Source organism: Zonotrichia leucophrys, unplaced genomic scaffold (assembly GCF_028769735.1).
Source record: "Zonotrichia leucophrys gambelii isolate GWCS_2022_RI unplaced genomic scaffold, RI_Zleu_2.0 Scaffold_561_32880, whole genome shotgun sequence".
NCBI classification, from domain to species: Eukaryota; Metazoa; Chordata; class Aves; order Passeriformes; family Passerellidae; genus Zonotrichia; species Zonotrichia leucophrys.
Genome location: NW_026992766.1, coordinates 1 through 24,098, shown reverse-complemented (window position 1 = coordinate 24,098; position 24,098 = coordinate 1). Strand labels below are relative to the sequence as shown.

The window sequence follows — 24,098 nt, the reverse complement described above, 5'->3', positions numbered from 1 at the left end:
CCTCTGCTCTCGTGTCCTCTTCTGGTGCCACCATCACCTCAGTGTCCCCAAGGCCACCATCACCCTGGTGTCCCCAAGGTTTGTGTCCCCTCCTGGTGCCACCATTGTCCTGATGTCCCCAAGGCCACCAGTGACCCAATGTCCCCAATGGTCTGATGTCACCTTCCAGTGCCACCATTGTCCTGATGTCCCCAAGGCCACCATCACCTCAATGTCCCCAAAATCTTTGTCACCTCAATGCCACCCTTGGCTTTGTGTCACTTTCTGGTGCCACCATCACCCCAGTGTCCCCAAGGCCACCATCACCCTGATGTCCCCAAGGCCACCATTGTCACCCTGATGTCCCCAAGGCCACTGACCCAATGTCCCCAAGGCCACCATCCCTTCAGTGTCCCCTCCTGGTGCCACCATCACTCAATGTCCCCAATGGTCTGATGTCCCCTCCTGGTGCCACCATGGCCCTGATGTCCCCAAGGCCACCATTGTCACCTCAGTGTCACCTCTGCTCTCGTGTCCCCTCCTGGTGCCACCATCACTCAATGTCCCCACAGTCGCTGTCACCTCAATGTCACCCTTGGCTTTGTGTCACTTTCTGGTGCCACCATCACCTCAGTGTCCCCAAGGCCACCATCACTCAATGTCCCCAAGGCTTTGTGTCCCCTCCCAGTGCCACCATGGCCCCGATGTCCCCAAGGCCACCACTGTCACCTTGATGTCCCCAAGGCCATCACTGACCCAATGTCCCCAAGGCCACCAATGACCCACTGTCCCCAAGGCCACCATCACCTCAGTGTCCCCAAAATCTTTGTCACCTCAATGTCACCCTTGGCTTTCTGTCCCCTCGTGGTGCCACCATCATTCCAATGTCCCCAAGGCCACCATTGTCACCTCAGTGTCACCTCTGCTCTCGTGTCCTCTTCTGGTGCCACCATCATTCCAATGTCCCCAAGGGCACCGTTGTCACCTCAGTGTCCCCTCCCGGTGCCACCATGGCCCCGATGTCCCCAAGGCCACCATTGTCACCTCAGTGTCCCCTCCCGGTGCCACCGCTGTCCCTCTGTCCCCTCCCCCAGTGACCAAAATTCCGATTTTTTTTCAGCCATTTTTATTCATTGCCTTCGTTGGGGACATTCGGGGACAACTGGGGACATTTGGGGACATTTTAGGGACATTTGGGGACATTTTGGGGATTTTGGGACATTTGGGGATATTTTAGGGACATTTGGGGCCACTTGGGGACATTTTGGGGCCATTTGGGGTCATTTTGGGACATTTTGGGGTAATTTTGGGGCCATTTAGGGAAATTTTAGAGACATTTTGGGGGATTTGGGGACATTTGGGACAATTTTGGGGACATTTGGGGACATTTGTGGCCATTTTGAAGCCATTTGGGGACATTTGTGAGGGATTTGGGGACATTTGGGGGCATTTTGGGGACATTTTGGGGTCATTTTTTGGCGATTTGGGGACATTTGGGGCCATTTTGGGGACATTTTGGGATATTTGGGGACATTTTGAGGCCATTCTGGGGACGCTTGGGGACATCTCAGGCTCCTGCGGAGAGAGGGGCGGGTCAGGGGTGGCGCTGTCCCAATGTCCCCCAATGTCCCCCAATGTCCCCCAATGTCCCCCAATGTCCCCAATGTCCCCAATGTCCCCAATGTCCCCCCAATGTCCCCCAATGTCCCCAATGTCCCCAATGTCCCCAATGTCCCCCCAATGTCCCCCAATGTCCCCAATGTCCCCCCAATGTCCCCCAATGTCCCCCACTGTCCCCCAATGTCCCCAATGTCCCCAATGTCCCCAATGTCCCCAATGTCCCCCCAATGTCCCCCCAATGTCCCCCAATGTCCCCAATGTCCCCAATGTCCCCCCAATGTCCCCAATGTCCCCCCAATGTCCCCCAATGTCCCCCCAATGTCCCCAATGTCCCCAATGTCCCCCCAATGTCCCCCAATGTCCCCAATGTCCCCAAGGGGGAGGGGACAGCGCTCACCTGTCCCACACGGGGGTGGCAGCTCCGGGGGGGGGCGGCGGCGGCTGCGGGGTCACCGAGTGTCACCAAATGTCCCCAAAAATCCATAAATCCCCCCAAGTGTCCCCAAAATGTCCCCAACACCCAAATCCCTCCAATGTCCCCAATGTCCCCAACCCCAATTCTCCTCCAATGTCCCCAATGTGTCCCCAAACCCCAATTCCCCCCAAGTGTCCCCAAAATGTCCCCAAATGTCCCCAACCCCCGAATGTCCCAAAGTGTCCCCAACCCCCAAATCCCGCCAAATGTCCCTGATGTCCCCAAATGTCCCCAAATCCCCCCAAATGTCCCCAAATCCCCCCCAAATGTCCCAAAGTGTCCCCAATGTTTCCAACCACCCCAAATGTCCCCAAATCCTTCAATGTCCCCAAACCCCCAATGTCCCTGATGTCCCCAAAAGGTCCCCAATGTCCCCAAATGTCCCCAAATGTCCCCAACCCCCCTAATCCCCCAAATGTCCCCAAATGTCCCCAAACCCTTCAACATCCCCAATGTCCCCAAAGGTCCCCAATGTCCCCAAATCTCCCAAATGTCCTCAAGCCCTCAACGTCCCCAAAGTGTCCCCAAATGTCCCCAAACATCCCCAACACCCAATTCCCTCCAAATGTCCCCAAATGTCCCCAATGTCACCAGCCAAGTGTCCCCAAAATGTCCCCAACCCCTTCAATGTCCCCAAATGTCCCCAAATACCCAAAGCCCCTCAAATGTCCCCAAATGTCCCCAACCCCAAATGTCCCCAAATGTCCCCAAATGTCCCCAAAGCCCCATAAAAGTCCCCAAATGTCCCCAATCCCTTCAATGTCCCAAACCTGCCCAATGTCCCCAAATGTCCCCAAATCCCCAACCCTCAAAATCCCCGATGTCCCCAAATGTCCCCAACCCCCAAATGTCCCCAAATGTCCCCAGATGTCCCCAGGTCCCACCTGGCCTTGCTGCGGCACTTGCACTTCCCACCTGAGGGGACACAGAGGGGACACCGGTGACACAGGGGACAGTGACACACAGTGACAGTGACACAGGGGACACAGGGGACACAGGTGACAATGACACAGGGGACAGGGACACAGGGGACACAGGGGACAGTGACACAGGGACACAGGGACACAGGGACACAGGGGACACAGGGGACACAGGGACACAGGGACACAGGGGACAGTGACACAGGGGACACAGGGGACAGTGACACAGGGGACAGTGACACAGGGACACAGGGGTGACAGTGACACGGGACAGTGACACAGGGACACAGGGGACAGGGACACAGGGGACAGGGACACAGGGGCAGGGACACACAGGTGACACAGGGGACAGTGACACAGGGGACAGTGACACAGGGACACAGGGACACAGGTGACAATGACACAGGGACACAGGTGACACATGGAGGTGACAGAGAGAGATGACACCGGTGACACAGGGACACAGGGGACAGGGACACAGGGACACAGGGGACACAGGGGTGACAGTGACACACAGGTGACACAGGTGACACAGGGGACACAGGGACACAGGGACACAGGGGACACAGGGGACAGGGACACAGGTGACAATGACACCGGTGACACAGGGAGGTGACAGAGACAGATGACACAGGTGACTCAGAGGGTACACAGAGGGGACACCGGTGACACAGGGACACAGGGGACACAGGGGACAATGACACAGGGGACACAGGGAGGTGACAGAGACAGATGACACAGGGGACACAGGTGACACACAGGTGACACAGGTGACACAGGGGACACGGGTGACACACAGGTGACAATGACACTCACTGAACAGGACAGCGATCCCCAGCAAGCACAGGTGACAATGACACAGGTGACAATGACACACAGGTGACAGTGACACAGATGACATAGGTGACAGTGTGACAGTGACAATGACACACAGGTGACATAGGTGACAGTGACAATGACAATGACACACAGGTGACACACAGGTGACAGCGACACACAGGTGACAATGACACACAGGTGACAATGACACACAGGTGACACACAGGTGACAATGACACAGATGACATAGGTGACAGTGAAACAGGTGACAATGACACACAGGTGACATAGGTGACAGTGACAATGACACACAGGTGACAATGACACATGCAGGTGACACAGGTGCCACTCACAGGTGACAGTGACAATGACACACAGGTGACGGTGACACACAGGTGACACACAGGTGACAGTGACAGTGACAGTGTCACTCACTGAAGAGCACGGCGATCCCCAGCACACACAGGTGACAGTGACACAGGTGACACACAGGTGACAATGACAGTGACACAGGTGACAATGACAGTGACAGTGTCACTCACTGAAGAGCACGGCGATCCCCAGCACACACAGGTGACAGTGACAGTGACACACAGGTGACAGTGACACAGGTGACACACAGGTGACACACAGGTGACAATGACACAGATGACATAGGTGACAGTGAAACAGGTGACAATGACACACAGGTGACATAGGTGACACAAGTGACACACAGGTGACACACAGGTGACAATGACACACAGGTGACAGTGACACACAGGTGACAATGACACACAGGTGACAATGACACTCAGGTGTCACTCACTGAAGAGCACGGCGATCCCCAGCACACACAGGTGACAGTGACAGTGACACACAGGTGACAATGACACTCAGGTGTCACTCACTGAAGAGCACGGCGATCCCCAGCACACACAGGTGACAGTGACACACAGGTGACAATGACAGTGACACACAGGTGACACACAGGTGACAGTGACAGTGACACACAGGTGACAGTGACACACAGGTGACAATGACAGTGACACAGGTGACACACAGGTGACACACAGGTGACAATGACAATGACACTCAGGTGTCACTCACTGAAGAGCACGGCGATCCCCAGCACGCTCAGCACCGCGGCCACCACGAGGCCACCGACGCGCAGGTGACACCAGTCTGGGGACACAGGGACACCTTGGGGACACCTGGGGACACCTCTGACACACCTGGGGACACCTGGGGACATCTTGGGGACACCTTGGGGACACTTTGAGGACACCTTGGGGACACCTGAGGGGACACCTTGGGGACACCTTAGAAACACCTGGGGACACCTTGGGGACATCTTGGGGACACCTTGGGGACACTTCGGGGACACCTGAGGACATTTGGGGACATTTTTGGAAATCTGGGGACTCCTTGGGGACATCTGGGGACACCTTGGGGACACCCAGGGACACCTTGGGGACATCTTGGAGCCATTTGGGGCCATTTTGGGACATTTTGGGGACATTTGGGGACATTTGGGGACATTTGGGGACATTTTGGGGACATTTGGGGACATTTTGGGACATTTTGGGGACATTTGGGGACATTTTGGGGACATTTGGGGACATTTTGGGGACATTTGGGGCCCTCCCAGTTTGTCCCAGTTTGTCACTCACCGTACTGGAACGGACTGGAGGCACCTGGGGGGGAGGGGAGGGGTCAGAGACCAGTACGGACCAGTATAAACCAGTATAAACCAGTACGGACCAGTATAAACCAGTATGGACCAGTATAAACCAGTATGGACCAGTATGGACCAGTACGGACCAGTACGGACCAGTATAAACCAGTATGGACCAGTATGGACCAGTATAAACCAGTATAAACCAGTACGGACCAGTATAAACCAGTATGGACCAGTATAAACCAGTATGGACCAGTATAAACCAGTATGGACCAGTATAAACCAGTATGGATCTCCCTCCCAGTATAAACCAGTTTGGGCTTTCTTTCCCAGTATGACCCAGTCCCTCCCAGTATAAACCAGTATCCCCAGTTCAATCCCAGTCCCTCCCAGTTCAATCCCAGTTCAAACCAGTACAAACCAGTACAAACCAGTACAAACCAGTACAAACCAGTACAAACCAGTATAACCAGTATCACTCACCGGGGGGGTCTCCTCTGGCCAGGGACAGCACTGGGGGGGGGAGGGGACACCCCAGTTAAACCAGTATGGGGGGGGCACCGGGCCCAGTTCAGACCAGTGACCCCCAAACCATCCCAGTTCAGACCAGTATAAACCAGTATAAACCAGTTCCCTCCCAGTTCCCTCCCAGTATAAACCAGTTCCATCCCAGTCCCTCCCAGTTTATCCCAGTAACCCCCCAAACAATCCCAGTTTGTCTCAGTCCCCTCCCAGTATAAACCAGTATCTCCCAGTCCATCCCAGTTTATCCCAGTAACCCCCAATCCCCTCCCAGTCCCTCCCAGTTTGATCCCAGTATAAACCAGTATCTCCCAGTCCCAATTCTCCCTCAGTTCCCTCCCAGTCCATCCCAGTTCATCCCAGTTCCCTCCCAGTATAACCCAGTCCATCCCAGTCCCTCCCACTTCCATCCCAGTCCCTCCCAGTTCAATCCCAGTTCCCTCCCAGTTTGTCCCAGTTTGTCTCCCTCCCTCCCAGTATAAACCAATCCATCCCAGTTCCTCCCAGTCCATCCCAGTCCATCCCAGTTTGTCCCAGTCCTTCCCAGTTTATCCCAGTCCCATCCCAGTCCCTCCCAGTATAAACCAGTCCCCTCCCAGTCCCTCCCAGTTTGTCCCAGTACCTCCCAGTATCACCAGTGCCCGCAGCCGTTCTCGCTCCATTCCGTGACCTTTGAGGGAACTGGGACAGACTGGGATGGACTGGGATGGACTGGGATGAACTGGGAGGGACTGGGATGGAACTGGGATGGACTGGGAGGGACTGGGATGAACTGGGAGGGACTGGGATGAACTGGGATTGAACTGGGAGGGACTGGGATGGACTGGGATGAACTGGGAGGGACTGGGATGGACTGGGAGGGACTGGGAGGGACTGGGAGGGCACTGGGTCATACTGGGAGGGACTGGGATGGTTTTGGGGTTACTGGGATATACTGGGAGGGGACTGGGGGATACTGGGAGGGGACTAGGAAGGAACTGGGACAAACTGGGATAAACTGGGATGGACTGGGAGGGAACTGGGACAGACTGAGGGACAAACTGGGAGGGACTGGGATGAACTGGGAGGGACTGAGGGAGAATTGGGAGGGACTGGGATAAACTGGGAGGGACTGGGAGGTGATTGGGTTATACTGGGATGGACTGGGAGGGACTGGGAGGGAAATGGGATGGGTTTGGGGGATACTGGGAGGGACTGGGTTATACTGGGAGGGACTGGGAGGGACTGGGAGGGGACTGGCAGATACTGGTTTATACTGGGAGGGACTGGGGGTGCACTGGGAGGGAATTGAGGGATACTGGGAGGAGGGAATGGGACAGACTGGGACAAACTGGGGGATACTGGGAGGGAACTGGGAAGGGATTGCGACAAACTGGGGGGGACTGGAGGGGAACTGGGATGAACTGGGAGGGACTGGGAGGGACTGGGTTATACTGGGAGGGGAGTGGGAGGGGATTGAGGGATATTGGGAGGGACTGGGGGAGAATTTGGAGGAACTGGGAGGGGACTGGGTCATACTGGGAGGGACTGGAATGAACTGGGAGGGGATTGAGGGATACTGGGAGGGAACTGGGACAAACTGGGTTATACTGGGAGGGAACTGGGAGGGACTGAGGGAGAATTGGGAGGGACTGGGTTATACTGGGAGTGACTGGGTTATACTGGGAGGGGACTGGGGGATACTGGGATGATCTGGGAAGGTAGTGGGACAAACTGGGAGGGACTGGGACAGACTGGGAGGGAACTGGAACAAACTGGGGGGAACTGGGAGGGGATTGGGACAAGCCAGGAGGGACTGGGATAAACTGGGAGGGACTGGGAGGGGACTGGTTTATACTGGGAGGGACTGGGAGGGGATTGAGGGATACTGGGAGGGACGCGGACAAACTGGGAGGGGACTGGGAGGGAACTGGGAGGGACTGGGTTATACTGGGAGGGAACTGGGAGGGACTGGGTTATACTGGGAGGGACTGGGTTATACTGGGAGGGACCGGGGCCGGGTGAGTCACCGGAATTCCTGAGCAGGGCGGGACTGGGACAAACTGGGGGGAACTGGAACAAACTGGGAGGGAACTGGGAGGGACTGGGAGGGAACTGGGAGGGAACTGGGAGGGAACTGGGAGGGACTGGGAGGGAACTGGGAGGGACTGGGAGGGACTGGGAGGGACTGGGAGGGAACTGGGAGGGACTGGGAGGGACTGGGAGGGATTGGGAGGGACTGGGCGGGAACTGGGAAGGACTGGGAGGGACTGGGAGGGACTGGGAGGGAACTGGGAGGGACTGGGAGGGACTGGGAGGGACTGGGAGGGGATTTGGATGGACTGGGCGGGGACTGGGAGGGATTGGGAGGGACTGGGAAGGACTGGGAGGGACTGGGAGGGAACTGGGAGGGATCTGGGAGGGACTGGGAGGGACTGGGAGGGAACTGGAAACAACTGGGGGGAACTGGGGGGGGGGGGTGGATGAGTCACTGGGATTCCTGAGCAGGGCGGGACTGGAACAAACTGGGACAAACTGGGGGGAACTGGAACAAACTGGGACGGACTGGGGGGACTTGAGGGGGGACTGGGAGTTACTGGGGGGCTACTGGGATGGACTGGGAGTTACTGGGATGGACTGGGAGGGTCTGGGAATTACTGGGATGGACTGGGTGGGTTACTCGGGGTTACTGGGAATTACTGGGAGTTACTGGAGGGTTACTGGGATGAACTGGGTGTTACTGGGATGGACTGGGGAGCACTGGGGGGGTTACTGAGAATGTACTGGGATGAACTGGGTGTTACTGGGAGTTACTAGGGGTTACTGGGGGTTACTGGGATGGACTGGGAGTTACTGGGAAGTTACTGGGGAGTTACTGGAGGGTTACTGGGGGGTAACTGGGAGTTACTGGGGGGTTACTGGGGGGTTACTGAGAATTACTGGAGAGTTACTGGGAGTTACTGGGGGGTTACTGGGGGGTAACTGGGAGTTACTGGGGGGTTACTGGGAGTTACTGGGAGTTACTGGGGGGTTACTGGGATGAACTGGGAGTCACTGGGGCCCCACTCACCTTCCCAGAGCAGCCGCTGGAACTGGAAATGGGGGGGGGGAAGCTGGGAGGGGCGGGGCCAATTGAGGGGGCGTGGCCAAGGAAAGAAGGGGCGTGGCCATAGAAGGGGCAGGGGCAGAGCTGAGGAGGGGCCGGGGAGGGACTGGGACAAACTGGGGGATACTGGGATGGACTGAGACAGACTGGGATGAACTGGGAGATACTAGGAGCGATACTGGGATGGACTGGGACAGACTGGGAACAGCGCTGGGATGGACTGAGACAGACTGGGATGAACTGGGAGATACTGGGAGCGATACTGGGATGGACTGGGACAGACTGGGAACAGCGCTGGGATGAACTTGGAGGGACTGGGACAGACTGGGGTGAACTGGGAGATACTGGGAGCGATACTGGGATGAACTAGGAGAGACTGGGAACAGCGCTGGGATGAACTGGGAGGGACTGGGACAGACTGGGGTGAACTGGGAGATACTGGGATGAACTGGGAGAGACTGGGAACAGCGCTGGGATGAACTGGCAGGGACTGGGACAGACTGGGAAGGACTGGGAGATACTGGCAGCCACTGGGGCAAACTGGGACATACTGGGAGCGATACTGGGATGAACTGGGACAGACTGGGAACAGCACTAGGATGGACAGGGAGGGACTGGAGGGACACTGGGGCTGTACTGGTCTGTACTGAGATGAACTGGGAGGGACTGGGGGGCACTGGAAGGGTTAAAGGGGCTGTTCCCGCCTCCGCCGCCTGCCATTGGCTGACGCTCCCGCTCGTCACTTCCTGGTACCAATCAGCGCCCGGGAAAAGGAGTTGGGGGCGGGGCCTGGAGTCGGCGCCTATTTAGAGACGTTTAGTCTACAACTCCCGTCATGCCCCGCGGCCCCATAGACCCTAATGGAGCCGGGCCTACAACTCCCGTCATGCCCCGCGGCCCCATAGACATTAATGCAGCCGGGCCTACAACTCCCGTCATGCCCCGCGCTCCCCACAGCGCCCGTTATCGCCTTCCCGTGCTCCATTGGCGCCCCCAGACCCTGCGGGACCCCCGGCTGCCCCCCAGAGCCCACCCGGGACCCCCAAAGGCCTCCTGGGACCCCCGAGTGCCCCCGGCCACACAGAGGTCTCCGAGCGCTGCTTTCGGGCCTACATCTCTGTACCCCGCGGCCACAGAGCCCCCCTCATAGCAGAGTTCCGGCCCTGCCAGTCCCGACACGTCCCGCGCCCCAAGGAGACCCCTCAGAGCCCTCCAGGTGCTCCCCAAGGGCTCCCCGAGCCCACAGGGTCCCCCCAGGTGCTCTCCCCCGACCCCGAGCGCTAGTTCACAGCCACTTCCGGGACTACAGCTCCCATCGTGCCCCGCGGCCACATTAAGCACCATTAAAGCAGCGCCTCTATCCCCCATGATGCCCCGCGGACCCATTAAAGCAGCGTTTTCATCTCCTATCACTCCCCGCGGCCCATTGAGCCCCGTTATACACAGGCCTCCAACTCCCATCATCCCCCGCGCCCTTTGAGTCCCGTTATACCTACGCCTCCAACTCCCATCATCCCCCGCGCTCCATAGAGCCCAGTTATAGCCGTGCCTCCAACTCCCATCATCCCCTGCGCCCTATAGAGCCCTGTTATACCCGCGAATACAACTCCCATCATCCCTCGCGCCCCTTTGAGCCCCATTTTTCACAGGCCCCCGTAAAGCTCTATTATCCCCGCGCCTACATCTCCCATCAACCCGTGCGCCCTATAGAATCCCGTTATATCCACGCCTCCAACTCCCATCATCCCCTGCGTCCCATAGAATCCCGTTATACCCGCGCCTCCAACTCCCATCACCGCCCGCGCTCCATAGAGCCCCGTAATACTCACGCATACATCTCCCATCATCCCCCGCGCCCCACAGATCGCCATTAATTCCCTCCCACACCCCAAAAAGCCCCCAAAACCAAGGAAAATCCCCCAAAACAACGAAAAAACTCCAAATTTCTTTGACCACCAACACTCAGACACCTCCAAGCTCCCAAATCCTTTAATATTCACAATTTCCTCCTGTTTAACCCCTCCCTTCCATGCCGTTCAGTCCAGCGGGTTTGACTGTGCTCCATCTTCTCCGGGGGGGATTTTGGGGTCTCTCCGGGGATTTTGGGGTGTTTTTGGGGTCCCTCAGAGCAGAGCCCGGCCCTGCTGGGTGAGCAGGACCCCGAATCTCCGTTTCAGGGCCAGGCGGTGCCGCGAGAATTTGTCATCGGGGGAGAAGCGGGCGGGGTGGGCCGAGCGTGTGGGGAGCCCGGCCGGGGACACTTTCTGAGGGGAAAATCACACAAAATCCTGTCAAATCCCGCAAAATCCTACAAATTGTCCGAAATCCATCCCAAATCCCCACTCAGGACAAGCAAACTCCCCCAAAATCCTTAAAATTCCCCACAGATTTCCTCCAGAATCCTTAAAATTCCCCTCAAATTCCTCTCCTCAGGGCACCCGAAATTTCCCGCCAAATTCCCCCCTCAGAACACCCAACATCCCCCAAATTCCCCCAAAATCCCCCAAATTCCCTCTCAGAACACCCAAATCCCCTCAAATTCCCCCCTCAGGACACCTAAAATCCCTCAAATTTCCCCAAAATCTCCAAATTCCCCAAAAATTCCCCTCAGGACACCCAAAATCTCACAAATTCTCCCCAAAATTCCCCCCATTAAAGTCCCCAGATTCCCCCCTCAGGACACCCCAAATCCCCCCAAAAATGCCCTAAATTCCCCCAAAAAATGTTCCAATTTCCCCAAAATCTCTGAAATTCCCCCAAAATACCCCAAAGTTCCCCCTCAGGATGCCCAAAATCCTCCAAATTCCCCCCAAAATCCCCCATATTCCTCTCAAAATGCCCCAAAATCCTCTAAATTCCCTCAAATTCCCCCTCAGGAAACGAAAAATTCACAAAAATCTCCACAAATTTCCCCAAAATCTCCAAATTTCCTAAAAATTCCCCCCTCAGGACACCCAAATTCCCCAAAATCACCCAAAATTAAAAAATTTTCCCCTCAGGACACCCCAAAAATCTCCTCTAAGGACACCTAAAATCCTCAAATTCCCTCAAAATCCCCCAAATTCCCCCTCAGGACACCCAAAATTCCCCAAATTCCCATTTTTAGTCCCAAATTTTCCTTTCCAGCATCAAAATTCTCCATTTTTAGTCCCAAATTCTCCTCTTTTTCACCCCAAAATTCCTTTTTTTGGACCCAAACTTTCCATTCCTTGACACAAATTCTCCTTTTTTAGTCCCCAATTTCCCCTTTTTGAGCCCAAATTCCCATTTTTAGTCCTAAATTCTCCTTTTTGGGGGCACAAATTTCACTTTTTTAGCCCAGAATTCGTTTTTTGGACACAAATTCCCCATTTTTGAACCCAAATTTTCCCTTTTTTGGACCCAAAATTCTTTTAAATCCCAAACTTTCCCTTCCTTGACACAAATTCTCCTTTTTTAGTCCCCAATTTTCCCCTTTTTGAGCCCAAATTTCCCATTTTTAGTCCAAATTTTCCCTTTTTAGTCCCAAATTTCCTTTTTTTCACCCCAAAATAAAAAATAAAAGGGGGAATTTGGGACTAAAAAAGAGAAATTTGGGTCTAAAAATGGAAATTTGGGTGCCCCGATGGGGAGACTGGAGCCAAAAAATGAATTCTGGGCTAAAAAAGGGAAATTTGTGTCCCCAGAATTTTCATTTTTGGGACCCAAATTCTCCATTTTATGGACCCAAATTTTCATTTTTGGCCCCAAATTTCCCTTTTTTTAGTCCAATTTTTCCATTTTTTACACTAAAATTCCCTTTTTCAGATCCAGACTTCTCACCTGAGCACCCAAATTCCCCTTTTAGACCCAAATTCTCGTTTTTGGTACAAATTTCCCATTTTTGGCCCCAAAATCTCTTTTTTTCCAGCCCAAATTTCCCTTTTTGTGCCCAAATTTTCCCTTTTTAGACCAAAATTCTCCCTTTTTGGGACCAAACTTACCATCTGAGCTCCCAAATTCCTATTTTTAGGTAAAAATTTCTCATTTTTGAACTCAAATTCTCCTTTATTCAACTCAAATTCTCCCTTTTCCAGCCAGATTTCCCCATCTTGGACGAAATTTCTCCGGTTCTGCACCCAAATTTCCCATTTTTAGTCCGAATTTCCCCATTTTCAGTCCAAAATTCCCTTATTTTACTCCCTATTTTCCCTTTTTATTCCCAAATTTCCCCTTTTCGCCTCACAACTCCCGTCCCAATTCCCCCCTCAGGACACCCAACCTCTCCCTCATCGCTCCCAAGGCACCCAAACCCCGCGGATCCCCTCACAACCCTCCCCAAAATCCCCAAAATCGCCCAAAATTGACGAAAATTTGAAAAAAAATGTTAAAAATCGCTCGGTACCTTGAGGGTATAAACGCGCTCCCCGCGCTCGTTCTCGTAGCACTGCAGGAACATGGCGGCGGTGGCGGGAAACGCAACCGGAAGTCGCCTCAGGAAAAAAAGGGGAGTGGGCGGGGTTTGTAGCGGAAATTGGCGAAGGGGGTGACGGGAAATGTAGTCCCGTAAAGAAAGAGAGAGTACAGCGGGGAAGTAAGCGGGGTTTAAAGCGGAAGTGAGCGAAGGGCGTGCTGGGAAATGTAGTCTCGGTAGGGAGAGGGGAGTACTGAGGGGCAAAAGGAAAAATTGGGGGAAAAAAGCGAGAATTTGGGATTAAAAAAGGTAAATATGGGTCCAAAAGGGAGAATTTTGGCACAAAAAAGGAAAATTTGTGCCCAAAAATGGGAATTTGGAACAAGAAATGAGAGTCTGGGGGAAAAAAAGGGAGAATTTGGCCCAAGGAAATGGAAATTTGTACCCAAAAAGGGGAAATTGGGTGAAAAAAATGGGAATTTGGGCTGAAAAAAGGGAAATTTTTGGGTCCACAAATGGGAATTTGGGACTAAAAAAGGAAAATTTGGGCCCAGGAAGGGAAGGTTTGGGTCAAAAAAGGAGAATTTGGGTCCAAAAAAGGGAAATTGGGCTGATAAATTAAGAATTTGTGACTAAAAAAGGGAAATTTGGGTAAAGGAAGAGAAAATTTGGGTGCAAAAAATGGGAATTTGGGCACTCAGATGGGAAGTTTGGGGCAAAAAAGGGAAATTTGGGTGAAAAAAAGGGAAAATTTGGGCCCAAAAATGGGAGTTTGTGTCAAAAACTGGAAAATTTGGCTCCAAAACTGAGAATTTGAGTGAAAAAAGGGATAATTTGGCCCAAGAAAATGTAAATTTATGGCCAAAAAAGGGAAAATTTGGGACCAAAAAATGGAAATTAATGGAAAAAAAGGGAATTTGGACCCAAAAAAGGGGAAATTGGGCTGATAAATGAAGAATTTGGCACCAAAAAAAGAGAAATTTGGGGAAAAGCGGACTTGGTCCCAAAAAATGAGAATTTTGGTGAAAATTATTATTATTATTATTAGTAGTAGTAGTTGTAGTATATTAAAATTCCATTATTGTACCGGTAGTATTTATTTAATCAACATTATTATTATTAGTTTATAGAAATATAATTTATTAAATAGTAAATACTATGATTAGTTTATTGAAATAATATATATTAAATACTATGAAGCAAAACAAATTTATTAAAATACTATTTTAGATTATAATAATTACATAAAATGACATTTATATTATATATTAATATGTAATACGCTAATTAATAATTAATATATCTGAAATATTGTATTACATATATATTAATTACTATTAAAATATTGTAATATTATATTATTATAACATCAAATTATTATATTATTATATTATTATATTACAATATTATAATAGGATAATATATAATTTTATAATATTAATATATACAATATTAATCAATAATAACTTATTATATAATATTATGTAATAGTGTATATTTTATATAGAATACATTATATATTATATATCATATATTATATATAATGTATATAATATAATATATTGTGAATATAATATAATATAATATAATATAATATAATATAATATAATATAATATAATATAATATAATATAATATAATATAATATAATATAATATAATATAATATAATATAATATAATATAATATAATATATAACATAATATAACTTAATATATATTAGTTATACAATAATATTGCAATAATTATTATTAGTAGTATTAGTATTAGTAATAGTATTATATTAAAATAACAAATTGAACAGTGATAATCCATTGGGCAGAAAGAAACGGGGTGTATCTACCAAGTAGGATCTAAATTCCATGAGTGTACTAGTAGTATTTAGTAAATAATAAATATTATTATTATTAGTTTATTAAAATATTATTTATTAAATAATAATAGTAACTAATATTAATTTATTAACGTACTACTTTATTAATAATAATTATGTAAAATAATATATAGTATATAGTATATAGTATATAGTATATAGCATAGAGCATAGAGTATATATTAATTAATAGATATATATGATATATGATATATGATATATGATATATGATATATGATATATGATATATAATAGTTATATGTTATATGTTATATGTTATATGTTATATGTTATATGTTATATGTTATATATTATATTATACATATTATATATATTGATTACTATCATAATATTGTAATATTATATTTTATTAATATAATATAACATTACTATTTTATTATATTACAATATTATAATATTATAATATTATAATTTTGTAATATATAATATATTATATAATAATGAATATTAAAATACAGATCATAATGATAATCAATAATTAATAGAATATATTACATAATATTATGTAATAGTGTATATTATATATATATAATGTATTATGTATAATATATATAATATATCTAATATTACACATAATATATATTATATGTATTACATATAATATTAATATATAATATATCCTTACTATCATATAATATAATGTAATAATAATAATAGCAATAACAATAACAATAATAATAATAATAGTTATTATTATTATAATTATTATTATTATTATTACTATTATTATTATTATTTGCTGTTGTTGTTATTGTTATTATTTTAAAATAATACATTTAATAGGTAATAGTAATTTGTTAAAATACTATTTTAATATAGAAAATAATTATTATATAATTATATTATTATATAATTATGTTATGTATTAATATATAATAATAATACAGTATATATATTATATTATGTAATATCATATAATATTGAATAATATATATTATATGTATTATAAAATATATATTATATATTATATATTATATATTATATATTATATATTATATATTATTATATATTATATATTATATATTATATATTGTAATATATTTGATATATTAATATTATATATGATATATGATATATGATATATAATATATGATATATAATATGTTATTAGTATTAGTATTAGTATTACTATTAATATTAGTATTAGTATTATATTAAAATAATAAATTCGACTCTGAAAATCCATTGGGAAGAAAGAAACAGGGTGTATCTACTGAGAAGGCTCTAAATTCCAGGAGTGTACTGGAAAAGGAATAAATAAAGGAATAAAATGACTAAATAAAGGAATAAATAAAGGAATAAATCAAGGAATAAAGAAAGGAATAAAAGGAATAAATCAAGGAATAAAGAAAGGAATAGAAGGGAAGAAACTCATTCTGGGGAGTGAGAGAAATATCCAAGTACTGGGAATTTCCAATGGCTATTAATGATGCTTCTTGGAAAGCTCCAGAAAACCTGGTTTGGATATGTGGGAATGTGGCTTACACTGAATTACCCGGGGAGTGGAGCAGCACTTGTACTATGGGAATTATTAAACCATCATTTTTCTTACTCCCAAAAGAGTCTGGATCGAACCAAGGGGTCCCAGTATATGATGATTTGAACAAATCTAGCTGACCAAAAAGAAACTTAATTGAAATTGGAGGAACCCAGACACAGAAAAACACAGTATGGACTCCCCAGGAAATAATTTGCACTTTTGGACCGGCGACCTGGGCTCAAGATGGGTCCTGGAGACACCGGACCCCAATTTATACGGGGTTAAATCGGATTCTGAGATTACAAGCAGTACTCGAGATGGGATCGAACCGAGCCTCTCTGGCTTTAGACCACATAAATGACCAACTATCCCAGACTAGAACTGTGGTGTATCACATCAGACTAGCAGTAGATTATTTACTAGCCCACGAAGGAAGCACATGTGGAAAATTTAACTCCTCTGAGTGCTGCTTAGAAATAGATGACTGCAGTGAAGTCATTAGAAATATCTCAAAGGAAATCTGGAAGTTAGTTTATGTTGGAACACAGGAGTGGACCCCTACATTTGATACCAGCTGGTGGGACAATTTCTGGTCATTAAAAGGAAACTGGTGGGAAAAAACCCACTTTTTCATCTTATGTGAAATTGCTGGTTTGATCCTCCTACCTTGCATGCTCCCCTGTATAATCCGACTTGTAACATCTGCTGTACAAGCAAGTGTAATGATACCAAAAGAGCTTAATAAGAAAGAAGTAAAAGTAATCATGATAATGAATGATCAAGAACGTGAAGATGCCAAGCAAATTTACAACCAGTATTAAAAATTGTACTTTCAAGAAGAAGTAATTGCTAATTGATGCAGGCTTAAGCCCAATGGAACAATTAGAGGGGGAAATTGTGGAGAATCGATTGTTAAAGGAGTTGATATAAAGTTCATTGTTAAAGGAGTTAATATAAAGTTCCAATGTTAGTCATGGATTGTTTGTTGAATGTTTAATAGTTATGCCAAGTTCCAATGCCAGTTAAAGGATTTATAATTATGTAAATCCCCTCACTGTCAGGTGTTCCCCCCACTGCTCCTGTCAGTGTTCAGAAGCACATAATCACGAAAATGATTCTACGCAGGTGCTTTTATTGAAGAGCTCTGGGTGTCAGGGGTACAAACCCAAATCTGTCCCCGACATGCATTTGGGATGAACATGTTTTTATATTCTATCGTTATATAACTTTCATGTTAATAATTAAACCTATATTGTTCTATTGTATACATAGATTTCAGCCAAGCATGGCCTGGTTGTGGTCCTCCACAAACTTCTAACATATTTTCTCATTATTCTTCTTATGATTATACAATAATTACATTTAATTACTAAACAATCATCACATCTAACAATTATATCATTTATCATATACTGCTTAAGTAAATGCAATTTCACATGATCTGGCAAACACAAAGCCTAACATTTTCAGAGTCCATTTTAAACATTTTTCCAGGGCCCCACTAAGTCTAGCTTCTTTCTAATTCCCCGAATTTTATGATTTTAAAACCTTTTACTATCACTCCCACTCTCACCAAAGATGGCGAACCACCCGACACCATAAAGAAGAGGATTATGTCACCCAATAACCAAATATGAAAATCCCATAAGACCTAACAGAAAAGAATGACCTAACAAAAACCCCTAGAACAACAAGCCACCATGCAAATGAAGAATTAAAATAACACTTCTAACCAGAGAAAACATAAGACAACATCAGAACCATGGTCAGAGCTTTTTGCCTTTGTCACCCTGACCAGAGCAGGCCAAGAGCAGCACAGGGACCATGGACCCGAAACCAACAGTGCCCACCCAGAGACTCTTGAAAGGAGAGAAAACCCAGCCAAGCCAGGCCTTGCTCAGCATTGCAGTTCCCTGCTCAGAGCCTTGGGCTCCCTGCAATCCTGCCCTCAAGGATCTGCTCTCACCAGGCCCTGGGCAGCCTTTGGCACTCCCTGCCCTCCCTGGGGCCCAGCCATGCTCCAAGGCACTTGGAGTTTTGCTGCTGACTCCTTGAGCAGCTTCTCCATCCTTCTCTGCGAGCCTGAGGCTCCTGGAGCCAGCCCCAAATCCAGCGTGGGGCTGATTAAAATACAGAAAGCCCTCAGGAGCTCTTTGTCTCCCTTCCATTGTCTTTGAGTCTCCAGGGCTTGTGCAGTGATTGGAGTCAGTTTGGAGCTCTCTTCAGGAGGGAGATTTCAAAGCGCATCTCATGGTTTTTGGTTTTAGTCAAGGAAATATATTTCTCTTTCCATTTCAGAGAAGAGGGGACAGAAGCATTCCCCACATGGTCTTGATGCTGAATGTCTCCTGAGGAGGTCTGGGCATGGAGAAGAATGAGCCCCTTGCAGGCTGAGCCTGTTTGGCCCAGCTGCTCCTCACCCCCAGCCTCACCATGTCTGACATCGCCCACCTGGGACTGACATCCCAAAACATTAAAAGAAATTCTGCATTTTACTTGAAAATCAGAATATAATAATTACTAAAATTATAGAAATATTTATCTTATTTATAATATTAGTATTCAGTATTTTTAATACCCAATTTCTAAAGTAATATGAAAAATAAATGCATTTTTACCAACCAAAATAATTATTCCTCATTCGTTCTAAGTAACAAAATTCCCTTCATTAATTGATACATATCAGCTATTGATTTCTCCTTCTTTATTCAAATAATTTAGCACTCTTGTCATCTTTTGTCTAATTTTCTCACACAGTGTCAAAGGGGCCACTTCGAGATCCCTGGAGATGTTTCTGGGGCACATTTGGGGCAGTTTTGGGTCTGGGGAGGGAATTCAGAGAGAACTTGAGGGTCTGGAGGACACTTGGGGAAGGCAGGTGGGCACTTGGAGGGGCACTCAGGGATTCTGAGGGACAGTTCGGGGTCCGGGCAGCACTTGGGGGTCCAGGGGGGCCCTTGGATTTCAGGGAGGGGAATTTGGGGCCCTTCGGGATCCGGGCGGGCCCTTGTGGGGCACGAACGGGGCTCTCTGGGGCGCGGGGGGTGGTGGGAGTTGTAGGCGCGGGTATCCTGCAGTTTAACGGGGCCACGGAGCATCACGGGAGTTCTTGGCTCGGCTGCAATGGCTCTCGGTAGAGCGCGGGGCACGACGGGAGCTGAAGTCCCGTCTGGAATAGTGCTGGACGAGCGCCGCGGAGCATGATGGGAGCTGTAGTCCCGGAAGTTGTTCGAACGCGATTTCGGGGGGACTCTTGGGGGACACTTTTGCGTCCGAGCCGCGACTTGAGGCCCTCTCAGGGGAACTTAAACAGCTCGGGAGCCGTTGGTCGGAGCTCGGGGAGCTCTAACGGGGATCTTTAGGGCGCGGGTCGCGGCAGGAGTTTTAGGCGCGGGACTGTGTTCTGAGGGGCTCTGGGGCCGGGGGAATGAAAGGAGATGAATTCTCAGAAGTGGCTGTACCGGGCATCTGGGGGTTGGGAACACTCAGGGGTTCCGGGACGCTTTGGGGGTCCCGAATGGGCACTGAGGGAGCACGGACGGATCCTGGAGGGTCTGGGGGACACTTAGGGGACAGACGGGGGCGGATGCCGGGGTTCTGTGGAGCGCGGGCTTTTAGTCGGGTATTTTATCCGGGCTCCAATGGTGCTATATCCGGCCGCGGGGCATGACGGGAGTTGTAGGCAAAAATAAAAGATGTCGCAAATCCAGGCACCGCCCCCAGACCCGGACCCCTGGCGCTGATAGGCTACAACTTGTGATGGGCGGGAGACTCGGAAAATGGGATGCGGTGGAGGTGGGAACAGCTAAATCACCCTCCTCCCGTCCCTCCCACTACAACCCAGTTAATTCCCAGTACTGACCAGTATAACCTCGGTAAAACCCAGTTCATCCCAAGTAGTATCCCAATGCCCGTCCCACTTTCTCCCAGTACAGCCCAGTCCATCCCAATACACCTGAGTTCATTCCCAGTCATTCCCACTTCCTCCCAATGTCGTCCACGGGATGCCTGAGTATTCTCACACGTCCCCAGTATCCTCTGCAACATCCCCAGTGTCCCCAGATTGTCCCAGTCCTCCCCAGTGTCACTCCCAGTATGTCCCAGTGTCTCCCACAGCGTTCCCAGTGTTCCCCAGTTTCTCCCAGTCCTCCCCAGTGTTTCCAAGGACAGTTTCATTTCTCTCGGTGGCTGTGGCAGCCAAACCCAGCAGTGGGGTCAGTGCAGTGCCCATGGCCACAGCCCCTTGCAGGGGCCCAGTGCAGCTTGGGCTGATGATCCACCCTCACAGCTGGCCCAGCGCAGCTCTGCAGTGGCTTTGGTGGCACCTGGGGCTGGCACACACCTGAGCATGTCTGTTTGCAGTGGGGAAGCTCAGGAGATTCAGATTGATTCAAAAAACCCCAAAAAGTGAAAACCCCTCTTAGGCTGAGTGCAGCCAGCTCTGCAAGCACAGCAGGGCCCAGGGGAGTGAGGACAGACAGGATGGGGCTGAGCAATGTGGAGCAAAGTTGTCCACACTGGGTCAGAGCTCCAGGCACAGCTTCTGTGAGCAGGCCAGAGCTGCTGAGGAGAGACCATGGGTCAATATCAATCACAGAATGCTGCAATCACCTCTGCTGTAAAGAGAAATAAAATGAAATACATCCTTTAAAATAGGAATGTGTATTTCTAACAAGGTCCTTAAAATCTTTCTCCATAACTGGACCAGGAAAACTTTAATGACCCTCTCAGGGCTTTGGTGTGGTTTACATCAGAGTCAGTCCCTGAGAGTGTCTTCAAAAAAATTCTCAAGTACTCAAACGTAAATTTAGACTCCAAAGTTCCTTGAAGTTTTAATGGGTCCCACTGAGGAATACGACTGAGAAAGTGTCCCCAGGTTCCAGTTAGAGCAGAACACTGGAGGCAGTGATGACAGCTGGGGACAAACAAGGCCAAGGTGTCTCTGGTGCTGAGCAAAGCTGGATGTGTTTGAGGAATGCCAAGGGCCAAGGCCTGAGCCCCAGCCCCTGGCCAGGCAGATGCTGTCCCTCCCTCCTTGCTCAGGGCTCTTGCCGGGATGGGCACTGGCATGTGGGGATGTGCAATGGCAAGGGCAGGAGCATGGGGCGGCCCCTGCCAGGCTGCTGAGCAGGGACAAGGAGGCAATGAGGCCCCAGGCCTGCAAGGGTCACTTGTCTCCTGCTCCTGCCTCAGGCCCAGGCCCAGCAGCCATGGCCAAAGTGCTGCCCAAGTTGGCTCTGGCAGGGCTGTCTTGCAGCTGCTGCACATGCCTGTGCCCTGTGCAGCCCAGGCTGTCCCACGGTGTCCCTGCCCTGCGCCTCTGTCCCTGCAGGCTGTCGGCATCCCCCGGCTGCCCCACCTGGCTGGGCCCTTCCTTTGCTGACAGCTCTGCCTCCTGCCTGCCTCTGCCTGCCCACACAAAGCCTGGGGCTGATACCAAAAGTGTTCATTCCATTTTTACCCTGCCTGTGAACTTTCAGCACAGGAACAAGGCATGCAGGGGCTGCTTTCCCAGCAAGGATGGGTGGAAGAGAAGAAGACATCTGGCTCAAGGGTGCAGGGATGGAGAAAACAAGGAGTGAATCTGAGAACTTGGGGTGGGTTTTATGGAAGTGGGGAAATTGTAATTCACATTTCGGGACTGTATAAAAGTAACACACTGGTAGAAACTCATGTCCACATAGAGTTAGGAGTTATCCCATGCTGGACCTCAGGCCTAAATAATTGATACCCTCTGAAAGAGCAAATGAGTTTTCAGGAGCCTTATTCTGATATTTCAGAGGTTTCCTGACTGTGGTTCCTCACAGAACCAAGGAGTCAGCTGTGACACTCTGCAAACTCATGGAACAAAGTGTCCATGGTGACACAGCAGAACCCCATGGAACCAAAATCCATTTTAGCACCTTGGGGCCACATTGAACCAATGGTCCATTATGATGGTGCGGATCCAAGGAGATCATTTTGACCCTAAGAAACCTCTTGGAACCAAGGGGCCATTGTGACACAGCAAGGCCTGGTGGAACCATGGGTCCATTGTGACACTGCAGAACCTCACGGAACCAAGGTGACCGTGTTCTACTGCGGAACCTCATGGAACAAAGAGTCCATGGTGCCACTGCAGAAATAAGGAGACTGCTGCTGGCAGTGTGAGAGCTCATGGAACCACAAGTCCATTGTGACACAGCAAGGCCTGATGGAACCAAGGGTCCCTTGTTAAACTGTGTGGCCTCATGGAACCACGAGCCATTGTGACACAGCGTGGCCACACGGAGCCAAGGGGCCACTGTGACACTGCGGATCCAAGAAGACCATTGGGACTGAGGAACCTCATGGAACCAAGAGTCCATTGTTCCACTGTGGGGCCCTGTGGAGCCAAGGGGAGCACAGTGACATTGTGAGGCCTCAGGGAACAATGGAGACTGTTCTGACACTTTGGGACCCACTGGAACCAAGGGGCCATTAGAGCATGGCAGGGCCTGGTGGAATCAAGGGCACGGCAGTGAACACTGTGGGTGTGCATGGAATGAAGGGTCCATTCTGACACCCTGGGACCAAGGATACCATTGTGACAGTCTGGGGCATCATGGAACCAACGGTCCATTGTGACACAGCAGGGCCTCATGGAACCATGGAGGCCATTTATAGACTCTGAGGCCTTGTGAAACCAAAGGGCCATTGTGGCACTTCAGAGCCTTGTGGAGCCAAGGGGACCATAGTGACACTGTGGGGCTCCATGAAACCAATGGTCTGTTGTGACACTGCAAGGCCTTATGGGATCATGGAGACCATTGTGACACTCCAGGCGTCATGGAAGCAAGGAACCATTGTGACACTCTGGAGTCTTGGCAGGCCAAGGGGCAGTTGTCACACTGAGTGGCACCATGGATCCAAGAAGTCCATTGTGACACTCCAGGGCCCCATGGAACTAAGGATCCATGGATCAGTGCATGACCGCATGGAACCAGAGGTCCACTGTGACATTGCGGGGCCTCATGGAATCCTGGAGGCCATGATGACACTTGGAGGCTTCGTTGAATCAAGGGGCTCTGCAGGGCCTCATGGAACCAAGGAGACCCTTCTGACATTGTGAGTCCCCATGGAACCAAGGGTCCATTGTGACACTACAGCACCAAGAAGATCCCTGTGACACTGCAAGGCCTCATGGAATCCAGGGACCATTGTGACACTGTGGAACTCCATGGAAGCAAGAGGCCAGTGTGACACATCTGGGCCTCATGGAAACAAGGATCCAATATGACACCACCACTGTGACA

General features: G+C 48.9%; 2 protein-coding genes and 1 long non-coding RNA gene across 20 annotated transcripts; 1 reads left to right on the top strand and 2 right to left on the bottom strand.

Moving 5' to 3' along the window:
• Positions 1 to 1,095: 1,095 nt before the first annotated feature.
• Positions 1,096 to 9,074, bottom strand: LOC135441820 (FXYD domain-containing ion transport regulator 3-like). Its single transcript, XM_064701374.1, has 8 exons — positions 9,045 to 9,074; positions 6,618 to 6,676; positions 5,957 to 5,986; positions 5,466 to 5,489; positions 4,903 to 4,977; positions 2,959 to 2,989; positions 1,997 to 2,040; positions 1,096 to 1,554 (listed from the first exon to the last, which is right to left on the bottom strand). The coding sequence occupies exons 2-8, from the start codon at positions 6,655 to 6,657 to the stop codon at positions 1,547 to 1,549; spliced, it is 252 nt and encodes an 83-aa protein (XP_064557444.1). The 5' UTR covers positions 6,658 to 6,676; positions 9,045 to 9,074; the 3' UTR covers positions 1,096 to 1,546.
• Positions 3,049 to 5,027, top strand: LOC135441821 (uncharacterized). Of its 18 annotated transcripts, none has more exons than XR_010438564.1 (5): positions 3,061 to 3,214; positions 3,331 to 4,435; positions 4,594 to 4,675; positions 4,775 to 4,825; positions 4,869 to 5,027. It is a non-coding gene; the product is annotated as an uncharacterized LOC135441821 (long non-coding RNA). The 18 variants fall into 18 exon arrangements; XR_010438558.1 differs by having other exon boundaries at positions 4,543 to 4,734; positions 4,786 to 4,825; XR_010438567.1 differs by lacking the exon at positions 4,775 to 4,825 and having other exon boundaries at positions 4,858 to 5,027.
• A 1,977-nt stretch (positions 9,075 to 11,051) lies between the features above and the next one.
• On the bottom strand, positions 11,052 to 13,583 carry NOP10 (NOP10 ribonucleoprotein). The gene is made up of 2 exons (XM_064701376.1): positions 13,444 to 13,583; positions 11,052 to 11,344 (listed from the first exon to the last, which is right to left on the bottom strand). The coding sequence occupies exons 1-2, from the start codon at positions 13,495 to 13,497 to the stop codon at positions 11,204 to 11,206; spliced, it is 195 nt and encodes a 64-aa protein (XP_064557446.1). The 5' UTR covers positions 13,498 to 13,583; the 3' UTR covers positions 11,052 to 11,203.
• Between the last annotated feature and the right edge of the window lie 10,515 nt (positions 13,584 to 24,098).